The following is a 19,373-nucleotide window of genomic DNA, read 5'->3' as shown; positions in this document are numbered from 1 at the left end:
TCACAGAGGGACAACAGCAGCTGTTCTGAGATAGTTGGCAGAGGGGGCATTCGACTTGAGGTAACTGCTTCATCCAGTGAGACAGCCAGCTCTTGAGATCCAGAGGACATCCCTGGCTCCAAAAGCATTCCGGCTGCACTGGAGCTCACCAAAGGATCTGTGGCAAGTTCTGGAGGTGGCTCTCTGGGTCTTGAGGCAGCCTCAGCAATTAGGAGGATGGATCTGGCCAAGTCTGAGAGCACAGCCAGCCACGGAGATCCCCTGGACTGCTGCTCTGGTCCTGACACTGAGTGCAGGGGATGGAATGGAGGCTGGGACACAAAACTGCTTGAAGGTGATGCCTTCAGTATTCGTGGGCTTGAAGCTTTTGGGTTCTGTTTGGTTCTTACATGACAGTGCTGCTTCTGCAGGGAGTGTGTGTTGTCAGGTACTGTGAAAGTTTTGCTTTGGGGAGGGGACTCAGTTTTTGGAGGTCACAACAGCAGGTCCTTCGGCAGAGCCGCTCTCCCAGGTTCTGCCGGAAGGCACAATGGGGCTGCCGGCTGCAGTGCTGGGACGGAGCCCTGCCTGCTGGCCGGGAAGGTGAGCTCATGCCGGCGCCTGGTGGATTTCCCCTTGGCTGCCCCGCAGCTCACCCGCTCAGGGCGCAGGTCGGTGCCACCGCCGGGTCGGGCCTGCAGCAGGGCACGGAGGTGCTCCCAGCGAAGGTGGGTGGCGTAGGGGGCCATGGCAGCACAGGGCCCGCAGCCCTGCGGGTCGCGGCCCGCTCCCAGGCAGAGAACGCGACGGTAGTGCTCGTCTGTCACCGAGATCCTGCGGCCGCAGGATCAGTGCCTCGGCCCGCGGGCCATCCGCGATGGGGCGGCCCCACTGCTCCCAGTGTGCCTCGCAGCCGCTTCCGGCTAGGCCGCGCCCGAGCCGCCGGGAACTACATCTCCCGGCAGGCAGCGCGCATGCGCGAGGGCTGGGCGGAAGTGGGCGGGACGAGTGCCTCAAGCCCCGCCCTCTTTGCGCCGGCCGCCATTTTGTCACCGACTTTCACCCGCCGCCCGACGGGGCGTTTTTTTTTTTTTCTTAAAGGCGAAGCGACAGCCAAAAGCCGGCCCCGCCGCCAGGCCCCGCCGCACCCGCGAGCAGCGCCGCAGCCCCGCGGCAGCGAGCGGCGGCGGGGGGCGAGCGGCTTCCCTTGCCAGGCCTCGCCCGCAGGGCGAGGGGACCCCGGGGCAGCCGGAGGGGCGCAGGCAGCGGCGGCGGTAGGGAGCCCGGCGGTGCTGCGAGCCGGGCAGCGGCGGCGCGGCGGAGGGGCGAAGCGGGCGGCGGGCCGGCGGAGCGGCCGGCGGAGGGGCCGCGCTCGGGCGGGCGCCGCGGCGGGGCCGGCCGGGGGGGGACCGGGAGAGCGAGCGCGGCCGCCCCAGCGGCGCCTGCGCGGCGCACGCGTGGGGAGCAGCCCATTGGTTGGCCGCGCCGCGGCGCGGGGGTGGGTCCCGCCGCAGCCGGGCCGCCCATTGGCTGGGCGACGCGCGAGCGGCGGAGAAAGGCGGGAGGGCCGCGGGCAGGGGGAGGCTGGGCTGGGGGGCAGGGCCAATCCCCGTCTCCCGCCCGCGGATTGGCGGGCGCGCGGGGGAGGTGGGTCGTTTGACAGCCCCGCGTGAGGGTGGGCGGTGATTGGGCGCGGCGGGGGCGGGCGGGGTGCGCTCGGCGAGCGGTGATTGGGCGCGGCGGAGGCGAGCGGGGCGGGCTCGGCGGGAGGCAGCGGGAGGGGGAGCGCAGAGCCGTCGCGGCCCCGCCGCTCGCCGCCCCGATGCCGGCGGGCACCGAGCAGCCGGGGGGCGCCGAGGAGCAGCCGCCCGCCCAGGGCCCGCCGGCTCCGGTGGAGAGGCCACCGTCTTCGGGCCGCCGCCGGCCGCCGCCACCCGCCGCCGACCAGGGGGAGGAGTCCGGCGGCAGCCGGGTGCTGAGGGGTGGCCGGGAGCGGGGCCGGGCCGCTGCCGCCTCGGCCGCGGGAGGAGTTGCCGCTGCCGCCTCCCGCCGCCGTAAGGCCGAGTATCCCCGTCGCCGGCGGAGCAGCCCCGGGGCCCGGCTCGCCGCCGAGCAGCCCGCCACCGAGACGCCGCCTGCCGCCAGGAAGGCCCCCCGGGCCGGGTGAGTGCTCTGCGGCGCTGGGCGGGCCCGCTCTCCACGGGCCGGGGCCGGGGGTGGGAGGGCTGGCGGGCGGCCCCTTCCCGTCCCGCGCCAGGGCCGCCTCCCGCCGCGGGGTCTCCGCGCCTCCGCCTCTTTGTTCCGGGCCGGGCCCAGCGGTCCCTTCCCGGGAAGGGCCGTGTCCCGAGCGCGGCCGGCCCGGTCGAGACCCAAACCGTGCGTGCCTCCGGTGCCAGCCGCCCGCCGCGCAGCCTCCTCGGGGCCCCTCGGTCCCCGGCGTGTCTGGGCCCCACACGCCGGGAGCCTCAGCCAAGGAGGCGGCGGGTTTATTTACCGTGCGGAGATGGCTCGTTCCCGGAGTAGGGAACCAGCCACGTGCACGTGTGTGCTTGGGGCGTTTTGTAACGAACCTGATCCCCCTTGTTCTAACGACAGAGTCGCTCTGATTCAGGCATAGCTATTATGGTCGAGACGGGGCTTTTGCTGATGTTCGCCTAAGCTTTCTCGGGGCGAGGTAATCCGTGTTGGTATAAGGGGCTGAAACCAGCGATTTGAGAACAAGGCATGGGTCTGCTCACAGTTGGGAACTTAGGGCTCGTTCTCCACATCATTCAGTTTCTTGTTTCTGCTGCTGTACTGTAGAACCTGTCTCTTACGTGTGCCTTTTGTATTTTTTTCAGGCGTGCAGATAAAGCAGCTGGTAAAGGTAAGAGCTCAATTGTTTAGTCATACTGTTGTGTTCCATCCAGAAAGTCAGGGCTTTCTCACGAAGGTAGCCAAACATCTGCTGGATCTTCCTTTTAAAGAATGTTGTGTTGCTTGATGACATGTAGTTTCTTTCCAAGGTCTCTCTCAAGATTGTGGAACTGCGATAAACTGCTGATGATGTTTGCACGTGCTCAATGTGCAAAAACTTATTCTTCCAAATAACCACTAGGGTTTTGCTTCGCTATCAGAAGTTGAGACCACTCTGCATCGCAGTCCAACAGCTCTTCTTAGACAGTGGTCTCGAGTAGCTGGGAAACCTGGGCTTGCATCTGTTCTGCTGCCATCACAAGCACAAGTGTAGGTCCTCAAGAGACATGTGAAAGATATGGGGAAATAAGAGTATTCACATATTTATACTTATCCTTTTCTAGCTTTAGTGGATGGCAAATTTTTGTGTGTGTGTGTCTTCACAGATGAAAGAGAAAAGTTTTGAAGGGGAGAGAGTAGCTTAATGGGTCTAATCAAGAAAGCCCCAACTGTGGTGAGCTGTGACTGGGAACACAGCTTTTGTTCGTCCAGTGCAAACTATGTGAAATCTGCATCTATTTACCAGCTTCTTGTGGAAAAAAAAAAAATGTTGGAGATCTTTGCTCCTTACCCAGTGATGACTTCTGAAACAGTTCCAAGTAAAAGGCTTTGTGTGGTGTTAGTTTTGATCTGGCACTAGAGAATTGTCACAGAATGAAATAGTGAGGAAAGAAGGTCATACACCTGTGCAAATTAACTCATCTTTCTGCTGGGGCTGTTCAGCTCTTGTTTGCAGGAATTTGTGTGTTGAAGGCTGCCTTTATTTCTGTACGTCTTTAACTTTATTCCTGTAAGTCTATAGCTTTATTCCATTTGGGTGTTGAAATCCATCAAGTTCTAGCTGGCAAGGTGTATTTTTGCAAACAAAAGCAGAATTAACCCATGTATGTTTAGCACAGACCCCGCTTGTCTGCATTTGCCTCTTACTGCATAAAGGGTGGGCATTGTAAAAGCTTCAGCCTTTTAGGTCAAAGCAAAGTTGCTGAAATGTGTAAAAAGGGCATGGTGTTGTCACTTAATATGCATATCGCGTTAACATCACGTTTTACTGGTGATTCTCGATGTTTTGGATACCCTTAAGCAGAAATGTTTATGTGATAGTGGTGGAAAGCAGGCAGAATAGTCCTGTTTTTACCTCAGTTTATTGGGATGTGCTCTGAAATGGAAAATGTCAGTCTGAAATTTCCTAAGTTTGGTGGATGTCTGCACTCTAGCCGTTCTAGACTTTAACTTTGGGCTCTGAGAGGTTCATCTGTCCTCGAATGTGGGAGTGGAAAATGTATTTGTTACATTTCTTGGGCTCTTTTATGATTAGACTTGCAGCCAAAATGGATGGCATGAACATCTGTATGGAAGTTAGCACTGAGAAGTGATGACTACTTCTAGTCCAAAAGAAATCTGCCTTGGTGATTTTTTTGTTTCTTTGTTTCTGGTTTGGTTTTTAGTCTTTAAAAATGGAAAAGTGAGAAAGCTGCACTTCTTTGTGGCAGCTACGCATGGGATGGAGTCCTTGCTGCTTGTGTGTATTGGGGCAGAGGTGGGAACAGACCGAATGAAGTGTCTGCCTCGGACAGATCATGCAGTGTGCAGGAGAGAAGCTCCCCCCCTTTTGGCTGCTAGCATAAAATGTTTGAAGAAGCCTAATCAGGTGTAAGGAAACTGCAGCTTTCCTTGCACGGCGGAGTTTTGGTAGCTAGGAGTCCTCTGCGATTCTGGAAGGTAAAATACCATTCATCCTTTCACCCTTGGGTGGAGCTGGGTCAAGGAAGAAATCCAGTGAAACCGCTGAGTGGTTCTGGGGAAGGCTGGTGTTTACTGGCGTGAGTTCTGACACGGAATTTAATTCTGCATGGTACTGTTTTTGCAGTTTTGCATTGTACTGTTATCCTTTACTGTAAAAAAAAAAAAATGATCAGAGGGATGGAGCACCTCTCCTATGAAGACAGGCTGGGAGAGCTGAGGTTGTTCAGCCTGGAGAAGAGGAGGCTCCAGGGAGACCTCATATCAGCCTTCCAATATCTGAAGGGAGCCTACAGGAGAGATGGGGAGGGACTCGTTGTCAGGGAGTATAGCGATAGGACGAGGGGTAATGGTTTTAAAACGAAAGAGAGGACATTTAGATTAGATACTAGAAATAAATTTTTTATTGTGAAGGGTGGTGAGACCCTGGCCCAGGTTGCCCAGAGAAGCTGTGGCTGCCCCATCCCTGGAGGGGTTCAAGGCCAGGCTGGACGGGGCTTTGAGCAACCTGGTCTGGTGGGAGGTGTCCCTGCCCAGGGCAGGGGCGTTGGAACTCTATGATCTTTAAAGTCCCTTCCAACTCTAACCATTCTATGATTCTATGAAAATACTAAATCCAGTTTAGAATATTAAATTCACGTGAGCTCAGCCATAAAGGCAAATGACCTGTGGAGGTGAGGTGTACCTGGTGGCACATCCTCAGTGTCTATTGGACAAAGGAAAAGCTTGCTGCACCGAAATTTGCTCAGTAAGTTTTGTTGCCTGATGTTTGGGATTATATTTTGGAGTAAAATCACCAGTGTTGCTGTTGGTAAAGAAAGCTTAGAGGTGATGAGTGTGATCATGGCTAAATTTGTGCTGTCGATGATAACCGAGGTGCTCTAACAGTGGAAGTCTCTCACCAAGTTTTAGCTTCTTCTGTACAGAGCTGTGGGATCGGAGACTTTTCTGCTCGGCGACGTGGGAGCACAGGCACAAAGGTCTGGCTGTGCAGGTCTGGTGGGACGATGACGGGAAGGGTAAAGTCAAAGGTGTGTATTGTGTCAATTGGTACGCGATAGTCACCGTACTGGTGTGCACGAAAGCAGCTGCAAAGTCAGCCGCACTGATTATATTTCCCGTCTCCTCTGCTTAGTCATGCAATTGCAATATTTTCCCTAATGCATTGCTGTAGAAATATTAGTTACATAAGTAGAACATTTAATCTCAGCTTATAAATGAATCCATGTAGCTAGAGTCGGGCTGTGTAGTATAATTCACATGTGACTTCCCATGACTATACATTCCTGTGGAAATAATTTTCATTTTGGTTAGGCCTCAATAATTTTAATTATTGGAATATAGATTTAATGAATACACTTCATGTCCTTCCATCACTGAATTCAAAACTCAGTGCTTACTATAACTCTTAAAGCCATGTCAGCAGTCAAACAAAACTTGCTTCTCTGACCTAATTTTACACCCAAACCAGTTTCTGACTCTATCCACCTTTTTGTAAGATTTTTATCTCTGCTGTTTAGTAATCACTCTTAAGCGTTTGAATGAAGTGTTTCAGTCAATGACAGTTGAAAAAACGGGCTGTGTAGCTGTTCTGGAAGGAGTGTTGGAGTAGTGGCTGAATATAAAGGCACCGGGTTTGTGCTTAGTGGTAGAGCCCTTGCCTGACTGTGTTCACAAAGTGCTTCGTCTTCCAGATTTTAGAGCTGCAGGTTGCAGGAAGAGACTTCTCCTGCACCGAGGAGGAGGAGGAGGAGGGTGGGGTTGGCAACGTTTACACGAGCGTAGTACACTGTGAATGAACACTCAGATTATTTAATCTCTTTAATGTTGCTCTGCTTGTGTCGTGTAAACGTGCTCCATGTGAACTCTTGTTTATGCAAGCTATTTTTCTTGTGTGTTTTTGTCTTGCAACTTTACATTGATATTGATGCTTTTTTGCAATGGCAAGAACAAGATGCAATGTAATTCTTGAAGTACGTGTAGGTGCACAGCTGTGTGGTACTGCTATTAAAGGGTGGAAAGAAGAGTTTGTTGGAGAGGTAAAACAGGGCCATGTGAAGCCTTTATTTAGTTAAAGCTGTGATCAAAAGGATGTAGTGCCCACATGGAGAGTCACCTCCCTGGAAGTCCATCCTCAAATCAAAGTCTTTTTGCACAGTCTGGGCTAGAGGATGGTGCCAGCAGTATTGACATACCTTGGCGCATGGTTATAGAAACCCTGTGTTAGAAAGGGATTCCTGCCTGGAATACTTTTGTTAGATATCTGCACGTGTGGAGAACTGTCTCGGTGATGTGTTCCGTGGTGTGTTGTCTCCCGGCTCTGTCCCTGTGGGCCTGCAGCCGCGCTGTGTGGGTGTCTGGAGTCACAGCCTGTCTCTCACCGTGGGGGCTCCCGGGGGGGGCAGGGGCGGGAGCCGGTCCTTCGGGGGCTGAGGAAGGAAACGGATGGGAAATACAGGCTTGGTCTGTCTACTTCTGACTGCTGGAAACGCTGTAAGGTCCCACAGATCAAAAAAAAAAAAAAGATGGAACACTTTTTTTGGAACTGGAAGACTCCAGTTGTACAAAATGGTTTTGTAGATAGATAACTTGCATTATACCTCATTATTTGTATTCTTAAAGCTTCATTCTTCTCTGGAAATGACTGCTTTTCCTTAAGACTTTGTCAGAGTTTTGAGAGAGAAATGTCATTACTTAAAATCAAACCTTATAAAAAGGTGCCGAATTTAAATAACTCGGATTGCCCAAACCTACTTTGACTCCTACAAGGATTTTCCTGTGTCCAGTATGCACAATTTCACAGCTCTTTTGGGGGGAAGACATTTCAATAGAGGTTTACACTGGATTTTTTTCCCCGAGATTCATTTTTGTCTGTGCTGTTATAAAATTATGTGTTCAGTGCCTTATCTGTTGTCTGCTTACTATGTTAAATCTAAGTTGCAGTCTGAGATGTATATACATTGTAGTGCATTTATTTTCATAATAGATGGTTTGTAACTTAATAATTCGTATTTTATTTTCATTTCACTTAATTGTACGTGGGTGTTTTCTGGAAGCGTCTACTTTGCAGGGTTAGTAAGATGCTTTCAAATGCCTTGTAAATCAAAGTTTAGAAAATTTCATGTTAGTAATCAGCAACCTGTTTATTTGTAACAGTTGAAAGTTCATTTTTCTACACATCAAGGATAGATGAAGTGGCATGGGCATTTGTTACTGTGGTGATGTCAAAAAAAGACAGGAATCTGTTACTGCAGCAAGCTTACCCCTGAGCTGCAGGCGGAAAGGGGCTTGGTGAATAAGAGCTGGAACATCTGGACAAGTGTGGGTGCAGAAGTGACTGTGGAGCCCCAAACAGCTCCCACATCTGAGGGCAGGTGGGTGGATTTTCCAGCTCCAGTGCAGCAGGACTGGTGCAGAGCCATGCGCCAGTTACAAGGGGCTGATTTATGCCAGGTTGTGCTGTGAGCATCAGAAGCAAGAAGCTCTGCTTCCAGAGGGTTTCTGTGCTTCGTCCCCAGTAAGTGCCCTGTTCTCGGAACAGTCTTCAATCAAGAAGGTGCTGAGGGTCTGGGGAGTGATGCGGCTGGAGGATCTTGCCTGCAAAGTGCATTTATAATATAGAGAGGAATTAAACTTACCCTTACGAGTCTCATCTCCTGATCTGGGAGACAGTGGACAAACTTTGGTACTTATCCTTTTTGTTTCAGATTATGGCAATGCTGGTAGATGTAGAAAAATATGATATAGGTTCTGAGAGAGATGCTTTTGCTGGTTTGGTAACCCTGCGTGCGGCGCTCCAGGGGTGGGAAGAGAGTATGAGTGAGAGCATGTTTCTGCTGCCCGTCTGAAGTGGGGATCCCTGCTGAGTAGGATGCTGAGTAAAGATGGAGCCTTACTGGGATAAGCTCTGTTAGGAAGCAGAGCAGTGCCCAGAGACTTGTCTTTTGGTTGTCTAAATAATTATAACAGAGCTACAGCCTTGTTACGGACTTCCTCTCAGGTTTCCTTTTCTTGTCCTTTCTGTCAGTGACTGGTGTTTGCTTCACAAATTTTAAGATTAAGAGATGTTGGATGCCTCTTATGTACCATCACTCAAATAAATCTATACATGTTTTCTGCTCTGGACGCTGCTAAGTTTAAAGGCTGTTGGGAAGAGTGAGCAGAATGATGAAAGTACCCCAGAATACGAGACGTTTGTCATTAAGTGACTTAAGGGAGTGTTCAAGGTAGGAAGATCCCCAGGAGCCAAAAGACCAAAAGTATTGGTGGGACTTCAGAAAGTGGGTTTCTCCGTCTCTCTTGAATGACTTCCTGTGGGATGTAGCATCCACACAGTCCCCCAAACCGGCTCCTGCAGAGGCTGTGGGATGCGGAGGATAACAATTAGTGTCAGTATTGGAGAGTCGCGAGGCAGCGTGAGCATGGGGGCATTTCTTGGCAGACTCCGTGTGCCAAGTTGTGGCTTCTCTTGCCCCCTCTCTGTGAAATGTGGTTCAGGCAGAGAGAGCAGCATTGGGCCTTAGTCCGTGGCTGCACGTGCCAGCTGGCGGGCAGGCTCTGCCCAAAGGAGGGCTCGGAATTCCTCTTGCAGTGGCTGATCTGAAAAGAAAATGCTCAGTGCTTCTTTTTGCTTTGCAGGGGGGGTTGCCTCTACCTATTGTGTCTCATGTATTTTTTTGTCCTCCTGCAGTCTGAGTTCTTGTGACCCGGAGTCCATCACCACTGGTGACACTTGCAGTGAAATAACAGGATGTTGGCCTATAATCCATTTTCCGTCCATCATCTGGGGGCGGACAGGAACCTTCCAGAGAAATTGCAGCTAGCCAGAGCTAGCAGTCTTCACAAGTTTATACAGTTTTAAATGCAGAATTGATCACAGCCTTTCTAATTTGAAATTTTCCTATGTTTTAGTCTCAAGAGATTAAAGCAGCATCTTTTTTTTTGTTGTTGTTGGAAGAGCAGCGCCTGATTATCTATAATAGCAATGTTTGTTCCCTCTACCTTGTTTCTCTTGCTTCTTTGTGCTGTTAGCCAAATACTGCGAACTGAGAAGCGTGGCTTTCTGTGTAGAGGCGTTTGTGAGAGAAGAGGGGTAACGCTGTGTTCATCCACAGCCCCTGGATTTCACCAGGCCAAGCGTGGTACCCAAGACAGGACTGAAAATAGCAGTGAGGTTCCTGTATAGTCCGTTGGGAGAGGTAGGTATCTCCCAACTCCTCCCACTGGTGACAGAGAGGCGGGCAGCCGTGTTCCTAACCTAAACGTGAACGTGAGTCCTGTTGCTTCCTGGCCAAGGTCACAAGTCTGGGGAGGAATCCTCAAAGGCAGGTGAAACTGCAGCACCTCCAGTGACAGACTTGTAATGGCCCCTGTGGGGGGCAGGAACACAGCAGGAGGAGGAGGAAGTGCTGCCTTTCTCTCTAAGCCAGTTGTTATCTCTGTATTTATTGCTGGGTTTTTTATTATTTGGATTGTTGTTTTTTTGAGAGGCAGGCTGGATGCATCAGGAGGCTGTTTTTGTGAAGGAAAAAGGAAATTTAGGTGTGGGAAAGAGACATAAAACTTATTAAAAACCTAGGACTCTCCTTTTGCAATTTTAGATTTTGGGCAAAGCCTTGTTGAGTGTTGATTCCAGCTGCTAGTGCAGCTGAATACTTTCCAGATACAAGTTTCCTGGTGCAGCTCTGGCCCTTGCATAGAGACCTGTTGTCTCCTGTTGGGAGGGTCTAGAATTACAAGGGTTTTCAACTAAGAGCTCTATATTGCTTTATGGCTTCTACTGCAAAGGAAATTTGATATTTGATGCTTCTCCTAACTACGGGGTTTTTTTTTTGAAGGTACATAGGTATTCACAGCATGCAAAAATACAGTGAATCTGTTAGACAAGCATGCTGAAGTAGAGGAAGAAGTAAAGAGGAGAAATCATAGGGAAAGGCTTATTAAACACCTTCGCTTCAGAGCAATGAAGTAAAATTGCTGAGTGGTATATTTTGTAGAAATGTATTCTGAGTGAGGTCTATTTCAACTAATAAGTCTAATCTTCAAGATACTAGCTCTTACGAAGAAATCAGCTGAATGCCTGATCTTCCAAGGAAATAAACCTATTTCAGGAACAGCAGTGTGTGCTGACACTGGTGGCGTGGTAGTGTTTGAGGGAGAACTTTCTAGAGAAGGGTTTCAAGTGTCTCTGGGTTCAATTTAATGTTCAAAAATAACTGAGGATGATCACAATTAAGATTAAAAACGTAAAGCAGTCATAGTTCACCTTGAGATCTGCTGAAGTAGGAAGCCAAAAAGGGGGAGTAGTTCATGCTGTGATGGTAAAGTGGCTTTATATGTGCAAGACATCAGACTTGGTTGCTGTTTGACAGTGAAATTGTGATGCCTCACATCCTGTATTCCAGTCAGATTTTTTTTCAGTCAAATGTTGATTATTCCCACCCTGTTAATCAAGGATTGGTGAATGAGTCACACAAAGCAAACTATGTGCTAGAAGTAAAAGGATAATTTGGTTCAAAAGGCTTGATGCAAAATTGGAGATTTTAGGTTGGGAGGAACCTCAGGATATCTCTGGTCCCACCTGCCACTTAGCACAGCGGCATTCAACACAGAGTTCACATCACATTGCTCAGGGCTTTCTCCAGTCAGGTCTGGACAGGCTGGAGAAGGGGGCCCATGTGAACCTCATGAGGTCCAATATGGTCAAGTGCAGGGTCCTGCACCAGGGTCAGGGCAACCCCTGGTACCAACCCAGGCTGGGGACGGAGGGATGGAGAGCAGCCCTGCCCAGAAGGGCTTGGAAGGGCTGGGGGGTGAGAAGCTGGCCATGGGCCAGCAACATGCGCTGGCAGCCCAGAAAGCCCTCTGCAGCCTGGGCTGCATCCTCAGCAGCGTGGCCAGCAGGGCGAGGGGGAGGATTCTGCCCCTCTGCTCCGCTCTGGGGAGACCCCCCCCTGCCCCCCCAGTGCTGCCTCCAGCTCTGGGGCATCAGCCCCAGAATTTCAGAAGGCGTTTGAATTCATTAAGGCATAGCGTCACAGCAAGCACCAAAAATGTGAGATCAAGTGAACTGTTCTTGGGAATTGTAGTTTTTAAGGGATGAACTTGCTCGTTATCTTGCCAAAATGTATCTGGAGATCAGCCATCAGCTGAAAAGAAACCACCTGTAGGAGCTATAAATGAGTGCAAAGACCTCGGGCTAACAGTGCTTGTGATGCTGTTTGCTCTAGCATAAGACCAGGAACGTCCAGCTCAAGATTCCTCAGGGTTATTACCAGGAGTACAACTCTGATTAAGTATGTGTTTGGGGGTCTCTCCAAACATGACTTTTAATGTGGACCAATTTTGAAGCTAATCTTTCATAAAGCAGTTGCTGAGGTTTATGGGTGTCTGTCTTGTAGTGCTTAGGGGAGATCAGAGCCAGCAAAGTCTTTATCAGAGGGAAATCTAAGCTGTTTTTAAATATTTGTGTCTTTACTTAAAGGTAGTAGGAGCTGTGATGAGAGTTTTAAAGGAAGGCTTGCTGAGGGAGGGCCCTTGGCTGTGTCCTGTCTGTCTCGGCAGAGCCACGCTGCAGAGCTGTGCAAGGCCATGGCTTCCCCGTCACAGCAGACAGGGCAGTTATGCTATTCAACATCCTGCAACAGAGAGGAGTGTGAATTCATGACAGGATTTATGCTGTTTATTACTATTAAATGACTGCCATGGGTGTTTCAGATCCCAAAGAGGAGAAGGAAGAGGAGGAAGTCTCCAGTGTCCTCAGCCATGGCTCTGCTGTCAGCAGGCCCAGCAGAAGCTGGCGCAGCAACAGGTCAGCTGGGGTGGCCCGGCAGCGTGACGCCGAGAACTCCCGTGCCTCCAGATCCAAGACCGGTTCCCTGCAGCTCATCTGCAAGTCAGAGCCGAACACGGACCAGATCGAGTACGGTACGTGGGAAGCCTTGGCGTGAAAGTGTTTGGAGATAATCAGGTCTGGGGAACCTCTGCAGGGTGCTGGGTGTGGGTGTCACACTGGAGCTGTATGCAGACGTGGCTGGTACAGGCGTGGTGCTGTTTGGTCACGAGTACCTTCTGCCACCAGCACTCCTGGCAATGAATGTCCCGGAGGTATCTTGAGGCAGATGAGCTCACTGCAGCAAACACAGATTGAAACCTAATGGTGACTTTTCCTTCCAGAGGTCACAGAAGAGCATCAGTCTCCAGCTGGAGTCAGGTAGGAAACTCTTTATTTTGTGATATTTCTTACTCTTTAGTGTCTCAAGAAGGGAAAATAAGGGCCTGAGTTTTTTCAAAATAAATGCTTCTGTGAAAGGATCTATGGGATGGATAGTAACTCTGTTTTCATTCAGTCCTGCACCTTTGCATTTTCAGTCTGGATTATGGCTGGACTGCAGATGTCAGGAGATATTGTGGATAGTAAGATTTGATACAGGCATTTCACCTGGTGGCTTTATAGCTTCCGGAGCAGATGCTGTAGTTAGGTGGGTTCACAAGAGGAGACCGCTCTTCCCAGGCTGTCTGTTTTGGCTGTCATCATGCTCCTTTGTTAGTACAAGCTGTCAGCTCTCCCCAGTCGTGCTGGATGAGAAAGTGCTGTGTAATAGTGTCTCTCCCATCCGAGGGGGTGATGCGTGAATATTCTTGCAGTAGTGCTTAAGCTGTTGCTGCTAAAGTCCTATGTTGTTCTTTTCTCCCAGCAGTGATGATGAGGAGGAGATGCTCATCAGTGAGGAAGAAGTTCCCTTCAAAGATGATCCAAGAGATGAAACCTACAAGCCCCACCTAGAAAAGTATATTGGATTACGTACTTACTGTGTTTTTAGACCAAAAAAAAACCACGACATCTTAGTTGAATGAACTCAATATAACCCAAAGAACCCGTTCTAGTTGCTGAGGTGGAATGGCCCCCAATGGACACAGTGTTTTCTAAATATTGCCTGCAGCTATAGGGACTGTTCTTCTCTTAATAGACTAAAGCCTTTAGAGCCGTGCTGGCTGCCAGGTTCTTCCTTAATCCTTGTTCATACTTCTCCTTAGAAGTGGGACGATAAATACACCTGAGCTTCCATCAGGTGTTTTTTGCTTAAATCTTTGTAAAAAGCAGACAACTGGGAGAGTATTGGAGTGATATGTTGTATTTGTATCTTTGCAGGGAAGCACCAAAACAAAGGAGAAAAGCTAGCAAGGGGAAGGAGGAAAAAGAGAAACAGAAGGAGATTAAAGTAGAAGTGAAAGAAGAGAGTGAGTTTCAGGAAGATGAAGAACAACCAAGGAAGTGAGTAAAGCTCTGCAGTTTTATGTAGCAGTGTGTATTGTATATTTTGCATACTTGCTGGTGTACAACAGTGTTTTGTTGTTGCTGGCTTCTCCTCCTCTGGGCCTGAAAGATAATAGGGGAGAACTTTTTGTTCTCATAGAAGTCCTGCTGCGTAGTATCTTGTGCATGTTCGGCAAGGAAAAATAAACAAGTAGTTATTTTCATTTAGTTTAAGTTGAGGAGTTTTTCTCCATACTGTGGTTTAGTCAGCCTACCTGGATATGGCCATACTGTGTGAAATACTTTAGAGCATTCTTAAAATTGGTTTCTGGTGCGATGTCTGAAGTGGATTAGAAAGCCAGTCTAAGCAGGCAGTGTCTCTTCTGTTGTGTGCCTAGAGGCAGAGACAGGAATACTTTGTACATGTTGTGTGGTCAGTGTCTTTCTACATTTGGGCCTAACACGCCAGAGCTCAGGAGAAACAGCTGGGTTCTCCCTCATTTTGGAGAAATAAAAGAACAGATGTTTGCTACATAGTGAGTCACTAGTGCTTGAGTGGAGACTCAGCACCTTTGGGTATGCTGCCACTGGAACTCAACACTGAAGCTTCACTTCTGGCAACTGAGGCAGGTTGGATTTGTGTGTGTGTGTGTGTGTGTGAAAGGTGTTCTTTGGGATAGTGTAGGGGGAAAAAAAGCAGGTTTTTTATTTAAGCTCCTCTATAAGAACAAATGGGGCTCCCTCTGCTGGTCTGCATCATGGGGCTCTGCACATCTTTGTTTTATTTCTTTTGCTGTTTCTAAGCTGCTGCAGAGCAGATTTACATTGGAGAGGAGTAAGAATGATGATCTTTTGAGAACTTTTTTTTTTCCTGTTAGAGATGGGTTTCTGAGGCTTGTGGTTGTGTTGTTTGGATCAGACACTACTTTTGTGCATAATAAAGCCTATCCCTCTTCTGAAGGCTTGGCTTGAAGGCTGCGTGTCTGTTCAGCATTTTACTGGCATGGTCTTGCTATCAATAAAGATGCCTCAATGCAGTCTGTAGAAGACTTCCAACAATCTACTGTAAGTGTTTCTGCAGCAATACGTTCAAGCAGGCGTGATATTCTGGACAGAGCTATTGCTTGGGAGGGTGCGTATTACATATAAGCTTGACAGAGCGTAGATTTTTTTTATTTTGTCTTGCCAGGTGTATAAGCTGCTATAGTTAATTCAGAGGACTGTAAAATAGCTGATCATTAATCCCATTCCTCCTAGTCATGCAGATTGATGTTTTTCACATGGTATAAAACGTTACCCAACAGAGCAGAAGAAATGGGGTGCACCATCAATTCTGGTCTGTGGTGGCAAAATTACATGTTTATAAAAAACGCATTAGGAAATGGGAGGGGTTGTGAAAGCAAACCACATGAAGCATTTATTCCTTGAGAATGTTGCCTTTGAATCTGCCTCCAATTTGCACGCGATTGATTTTTCTAGAGCTTGCAGTTAATGAGGCGATAGCTTGCTAAACGTCTGCAGCAGAAACCTATGAGAGCAGAATCTCATGTGCTGATGCACAGCCTGGAAAGGGATGAATTTAATTATAAGGTTGCAAGTTGTTTGAGCAGTTGCAGGTTTAAAAGAAAAAATGTGAAGCATGTGGTGTCTGGTTCAGGGTTTTTTAAAATAGCCCTTGCTCACTCCGTTGTGGCAGAAGAGCTGGTAATTCCAAACTGCAGCCTGATGATCTGTGGCTGTCTGATACCTGTGGGGTGAGACATACTTGAGCTAGGCAACCACGTTCAAAAATGTGTAGTGTGTTACACCTGGCAGGTTATCATGCAGCCACAGCCTGGCTGTGTTTGCAGGGGCAGGATGATTTCAGGTCTGCCATATGCCACTAAATGTCATGCAGAAAAAAGTGTCACCAAGGTATCAGAAACATAGGGACCACAGTTCCACAGGGAGTGGTCTTCTGTCTGACGTGGCAGTTCTGCAAAATGTAGGGACAATTTGCATGGAGGCCTGGTGTCCTGGGTTCAGCTGGGACAGAGTTAATTTTCTAACAGTTGCTGTATTTTCAGATTTGGTATGAAAGGAATGTCAATAATGTGTATTGTTTTAGTTGTTGCCAGGTGATGCTTATATTTTTCAAGGACCTTTTTCAGCTTCCCATAGTAGCTGAGAAGCATTATAGACAGAAAGATAGAATGGCCAATGGAATATTCCATACCGTGGTATATAAATGGGGATAGCCGGGGCAGGGGGAGTACTTGTGATTGCTGCTTGGGAATGTACCAATTCTCCAAGTGGTGAGTGACTTGTGTTTATTGTTGTTATTTTCCTTTTCTGTTACTGTTCTATTAAACTGTCTTTATTTCAACCCACAAGGTTGGTTTTTTTCCTTTCCCGTTCCCCTCCTTTTCTCCCTCTTTTCCCTGCCCTTCTGGGGGAAGTGGGGGAACTGCGTGAATGGCTGTGTGGTCCTGGTTACTGGCTGGGGTTAGACTATGACACATGGTTACTTAACTTCGTTAAGGAACCTGCCCATCTATTACAAGAACATTTCCTTAGAAACTCGTCAGGTGTTTTGATCCAGAGCTGGTGGCTGACTTAGCAGAGCAGCTGACTTGCTGGGTGCAGTGTTACTTTTCAGCCTAAAAGTGTAGAGGAGTTCTGTAGTATTTCTTGTAGCATGCTCCCGCTTTATAGCATACGCTTCAAAAAAACCTCTGCCCACTAATGATGTAAAGAAGCTTCTTTCAATTCTGTTTCTGTAACCCTGTTACAGGAGGGGAAGGAGGAGAAAGGATGACAAGAGCCCAAGGGTGCCCAAGAGAAGGTAAGTGATCCCCTCAGTTCAGTTCTGAACGCTTGTTACCATTGTGGTTTACACAGAGATGTTGATTGTCTCAAAGCCTTCTCTCTTGCACAGTATAGAAATCTGCCTTAAAGGGGAAAAAAAAACCAAAACAAAAAACACAACCCCCCAAAAAAGCAGCATACTTTGACTTCCCTCCTTTCCTTCCCCCTTCTCCCTGTAGGTGTGGGTTTGATTTCTGCCAACTGAATGCCCCCCCCGTCCCCACTTCTAAGTTGATCGCTAGCCTGACATCGCCTAGCAATAAGGTTCTGGGAACTCTGTGGCTCCTGGCGTTTTCTCAGCTCTGGGGGGAGCCCTCCAGTAGCGCTGGGAGTGGAGGGAACTCTTGGACAGAGTCTCTGTCAGGGTAGCCCAAACAGGACTATTGGAGCAGAAACTGTCGCATCGCTGAGTGCCCTGGCACTCATTTATCTGGCTGCTGTCCTGGCTTCAGGTGCATCAGCTCACCACTGCCCATCTCCTTACTGACTCCCTAGGAAGAAGCCTCCGATACAGTATGTCCGCTGTGAAATGGAAGGCTGCGGCACGGTCTTGGCTCACCCGCGTTACCTGCAGGTGGGTTGAGGTTTTCCCTTCCTGAATGGCATGTGTGAGCGCAGGGAAGGGCCTTTGGAACAGGCGGCTAATCCTCCACTGGCACTGAAGCACTCCTTTCTAACGCTGCCTTTTTGGTAGACTTAATCAGTTGTGGCCACATGTGTCTCTGTACCTGTCCTGTTGTTAGATGTCCATGTTTGTTTGGCTTACTTCTCTCAGTGGAGATCAAAGCCTTTGAGTTCATGGTATAAGGGTGTCTTGTCTGTGACTGGGGCCTGGTGGCGTACTGAGGGGCCATCTGGGATCAGTCTCAGCTGTTCTCTTAGTCGTGTAAAGAGAGAGTCTGCAACCTTTCACCTCTTCCTTTATAGCATCACATAAAGTACCAGCACTTGCTGAAGAAAAAATACGTGTGTCCTCATCCCTCCTGTGGTCGGCTCTTCCGACTCCAGAAGCAGCTCCTGCGGCATGCCAAACACCACACAGGTACAGGGTGGGGGGAAATAGATACAGACTCCTCCTTAGGTCAGTGAATAGAGAGGGGGAAAAACAATGAAAAACCTCTAGGACTTAAGGGGAGAGTGAAGCCAAGGCACATGGCATAGATTTGCCCCAGCAGCAGGGTATTATTTCCTTCTGGATTATCATCTTTTAAGGAAATTAAACAAATAGGCTATAGAGTTTTTAATTCGCCCCCTGGCAAGCATCACTCAGGGATTTTGTACAGGAATAAAACAAGCCAAGCTTTATCCTAACTTGCCAGTCTTTCTGTATTGGTCAGAATGGATAATTAGCTCTTAGGAGAGTCTTAATCATGCCTTAACTGTCCAGATCAGCTGCTGTGCAGTATTGTGGGACACCTCCTCCTCTGCTCTGCCTGCTGGCCTCCCAGCACTTCTAGTTCTGCTGCTTCCTGGGCAGCTCTACCTGCAACATGTGAGAGCTGGGAAAGGGAGCAGGTCTGCGGGAGAGTAATGCTTCAACTGGTCTTGCTTTTTAGATCAAAGGGATTACATCTGTGAGTACTGTGCCCGGGCGTTTAAGAGTTCTCATAACTTGGCGGTGCACCGAATGATCCATACGGGCGAGAAGCCCTTGCAGTGAGTACCTCTGCCTGTCTCTTGCTCTCCTGCTTTGAGGGACCCTTGGATACACCCATTCTTGGGCTGCACCGAGAGCAGGGCAGCTCCAAAGCCAGGGTCAGAACCTGTTCTTGGTGTCCCAGCTCTCCTTAAACACACACTTGTAGGTGTGTTTGAGCTGCTACTTGTCTCGCTTGCTGCTTGAGGCAGTGTCACAGCAGAGGTCTGAGGAACATAAGACCTCTGCAAATAAAACTGGAAAAGCTGGAGCTGCAGTGAAATCCCATCTTAGTGAGCCCCTGCTGTGTTCCTGGGCTGTCTCTTTGCTGCTGCTGTCCCCACAAGTGTCTGGGGATGTCCCTTTGTTGTGACCTCCCTCTTCTCCCCTCCCAGGTGTGAGATCTGTGGATTCACCTGCCGGCAGAAGGCTTCCCTCAACTGGCACATGAAGAAGCATGATGCGGACTCCTTCTACCAGTTCTCCTGCAACATTTGTGGCAAGAAATTTGAGAAGAAGGACAGCGTTGTGGCCCACAAAGCCAAGAGCCACCCCGAAGTGCTTATTGCTGAAGCGCTGGCTGCCAATGCGGGTGCCCTGATCACCAGCACCGACATTCTGGGCACTAATCCTGAGGCCATTGCGCCACCCACTGATGGCCAGGGCCTCCCCCTTCTTCCTGACCCCCTGGGAAGCACCGCCCCAGCAGATTGTCTGCTGCTGAACCCCGAGGGGATGCCGAAGACATACTGCAGTGGTGCAGAGCGTGTCAGCCTGGTGGCTGATGGCAAGCTCTTTGTGGGCAGCGGCAGCAGTACAAACCCAGAGGGGCTGGTCATGAACACAGAGATCCTGGGAGCCACCACGGAGGTGCTCATCGAAGATTCAGACTCCACTGGACCCTAGTGGGTGGGGAGCACGTGGGTGCTGGGACAGTTTGGACTCTGTATTTAAAAGAAA

General features: G+C 49.4%; 1 protein-coding gene across 2 annotated transcripts; it reads left to right on the top strand.

Annotated features, from left to right (window-relative positions):
* The first annotated feature begins 1,955 nt into the window (after window positions 1-1,955).
* Window positions 1,956-19,362, top strand: ZFP91 (ZFP91 zinc finger protein, atypical E3 ubiquitin ligase). 2 transcript variants are annotated; one of them, XM_074148990.1, is made up of 11 exons: window positions 1,956-2,142; window positions 2,820-2,845; window positions 12,391-12,600; window positions 12,850-12,886; window positions 13,371-13,463; window positions 13,826-13,948; window positions 16,704-16,754; window positions 17,273-17,351; window positions 17,705-17,819; window positions 18,334-18,433; window positions 18,809-19,362. In XM_074148990.1, exons 5-11 carry the CDS (start codon window positions 13,390-13,392, stop codon window positions 19,317-19,319), a joined length of 1,053 nt encoding a protein of 350 aa, XP_074005091.1. In that variant the 5' UTR covers window positions 1,956-2,142; window positions 2,820-2,845; window positions 12,391-12,600; window positions 12,850-12,886; window positions 13,371-13,389; the 3' UTR covers window positions 19,320-19,362. The 2 variants fall into 2 exon arrangements, with proteins under 2 accessions (XP_074005091.1, XP_074005090.1); XM_074148989.1 differs by having other exon boundaries at window positions 1,957-2,142; window positions 13,374-13,463.
* The last annotated feature ends 11 nt before the right edge of the window (window positions 19,363-19,373 follow it).

This window comes from Numenius arquata, chromosome 6 (assembly GCF_964106895.1).
Source record: "Numenius arquata chromosome 6, bNumArq3.hap1.1, whole genome shotgun sequence".
Lineage (NCBI taxonomy): Eukaryota > Metazoa > Chordata > Aves > Charadriiformes > Scolopacidae > Numenius > Numenius arquata.
This window is presented reverse-complemented; position numbering and strand designations above follow the sequence as displayed.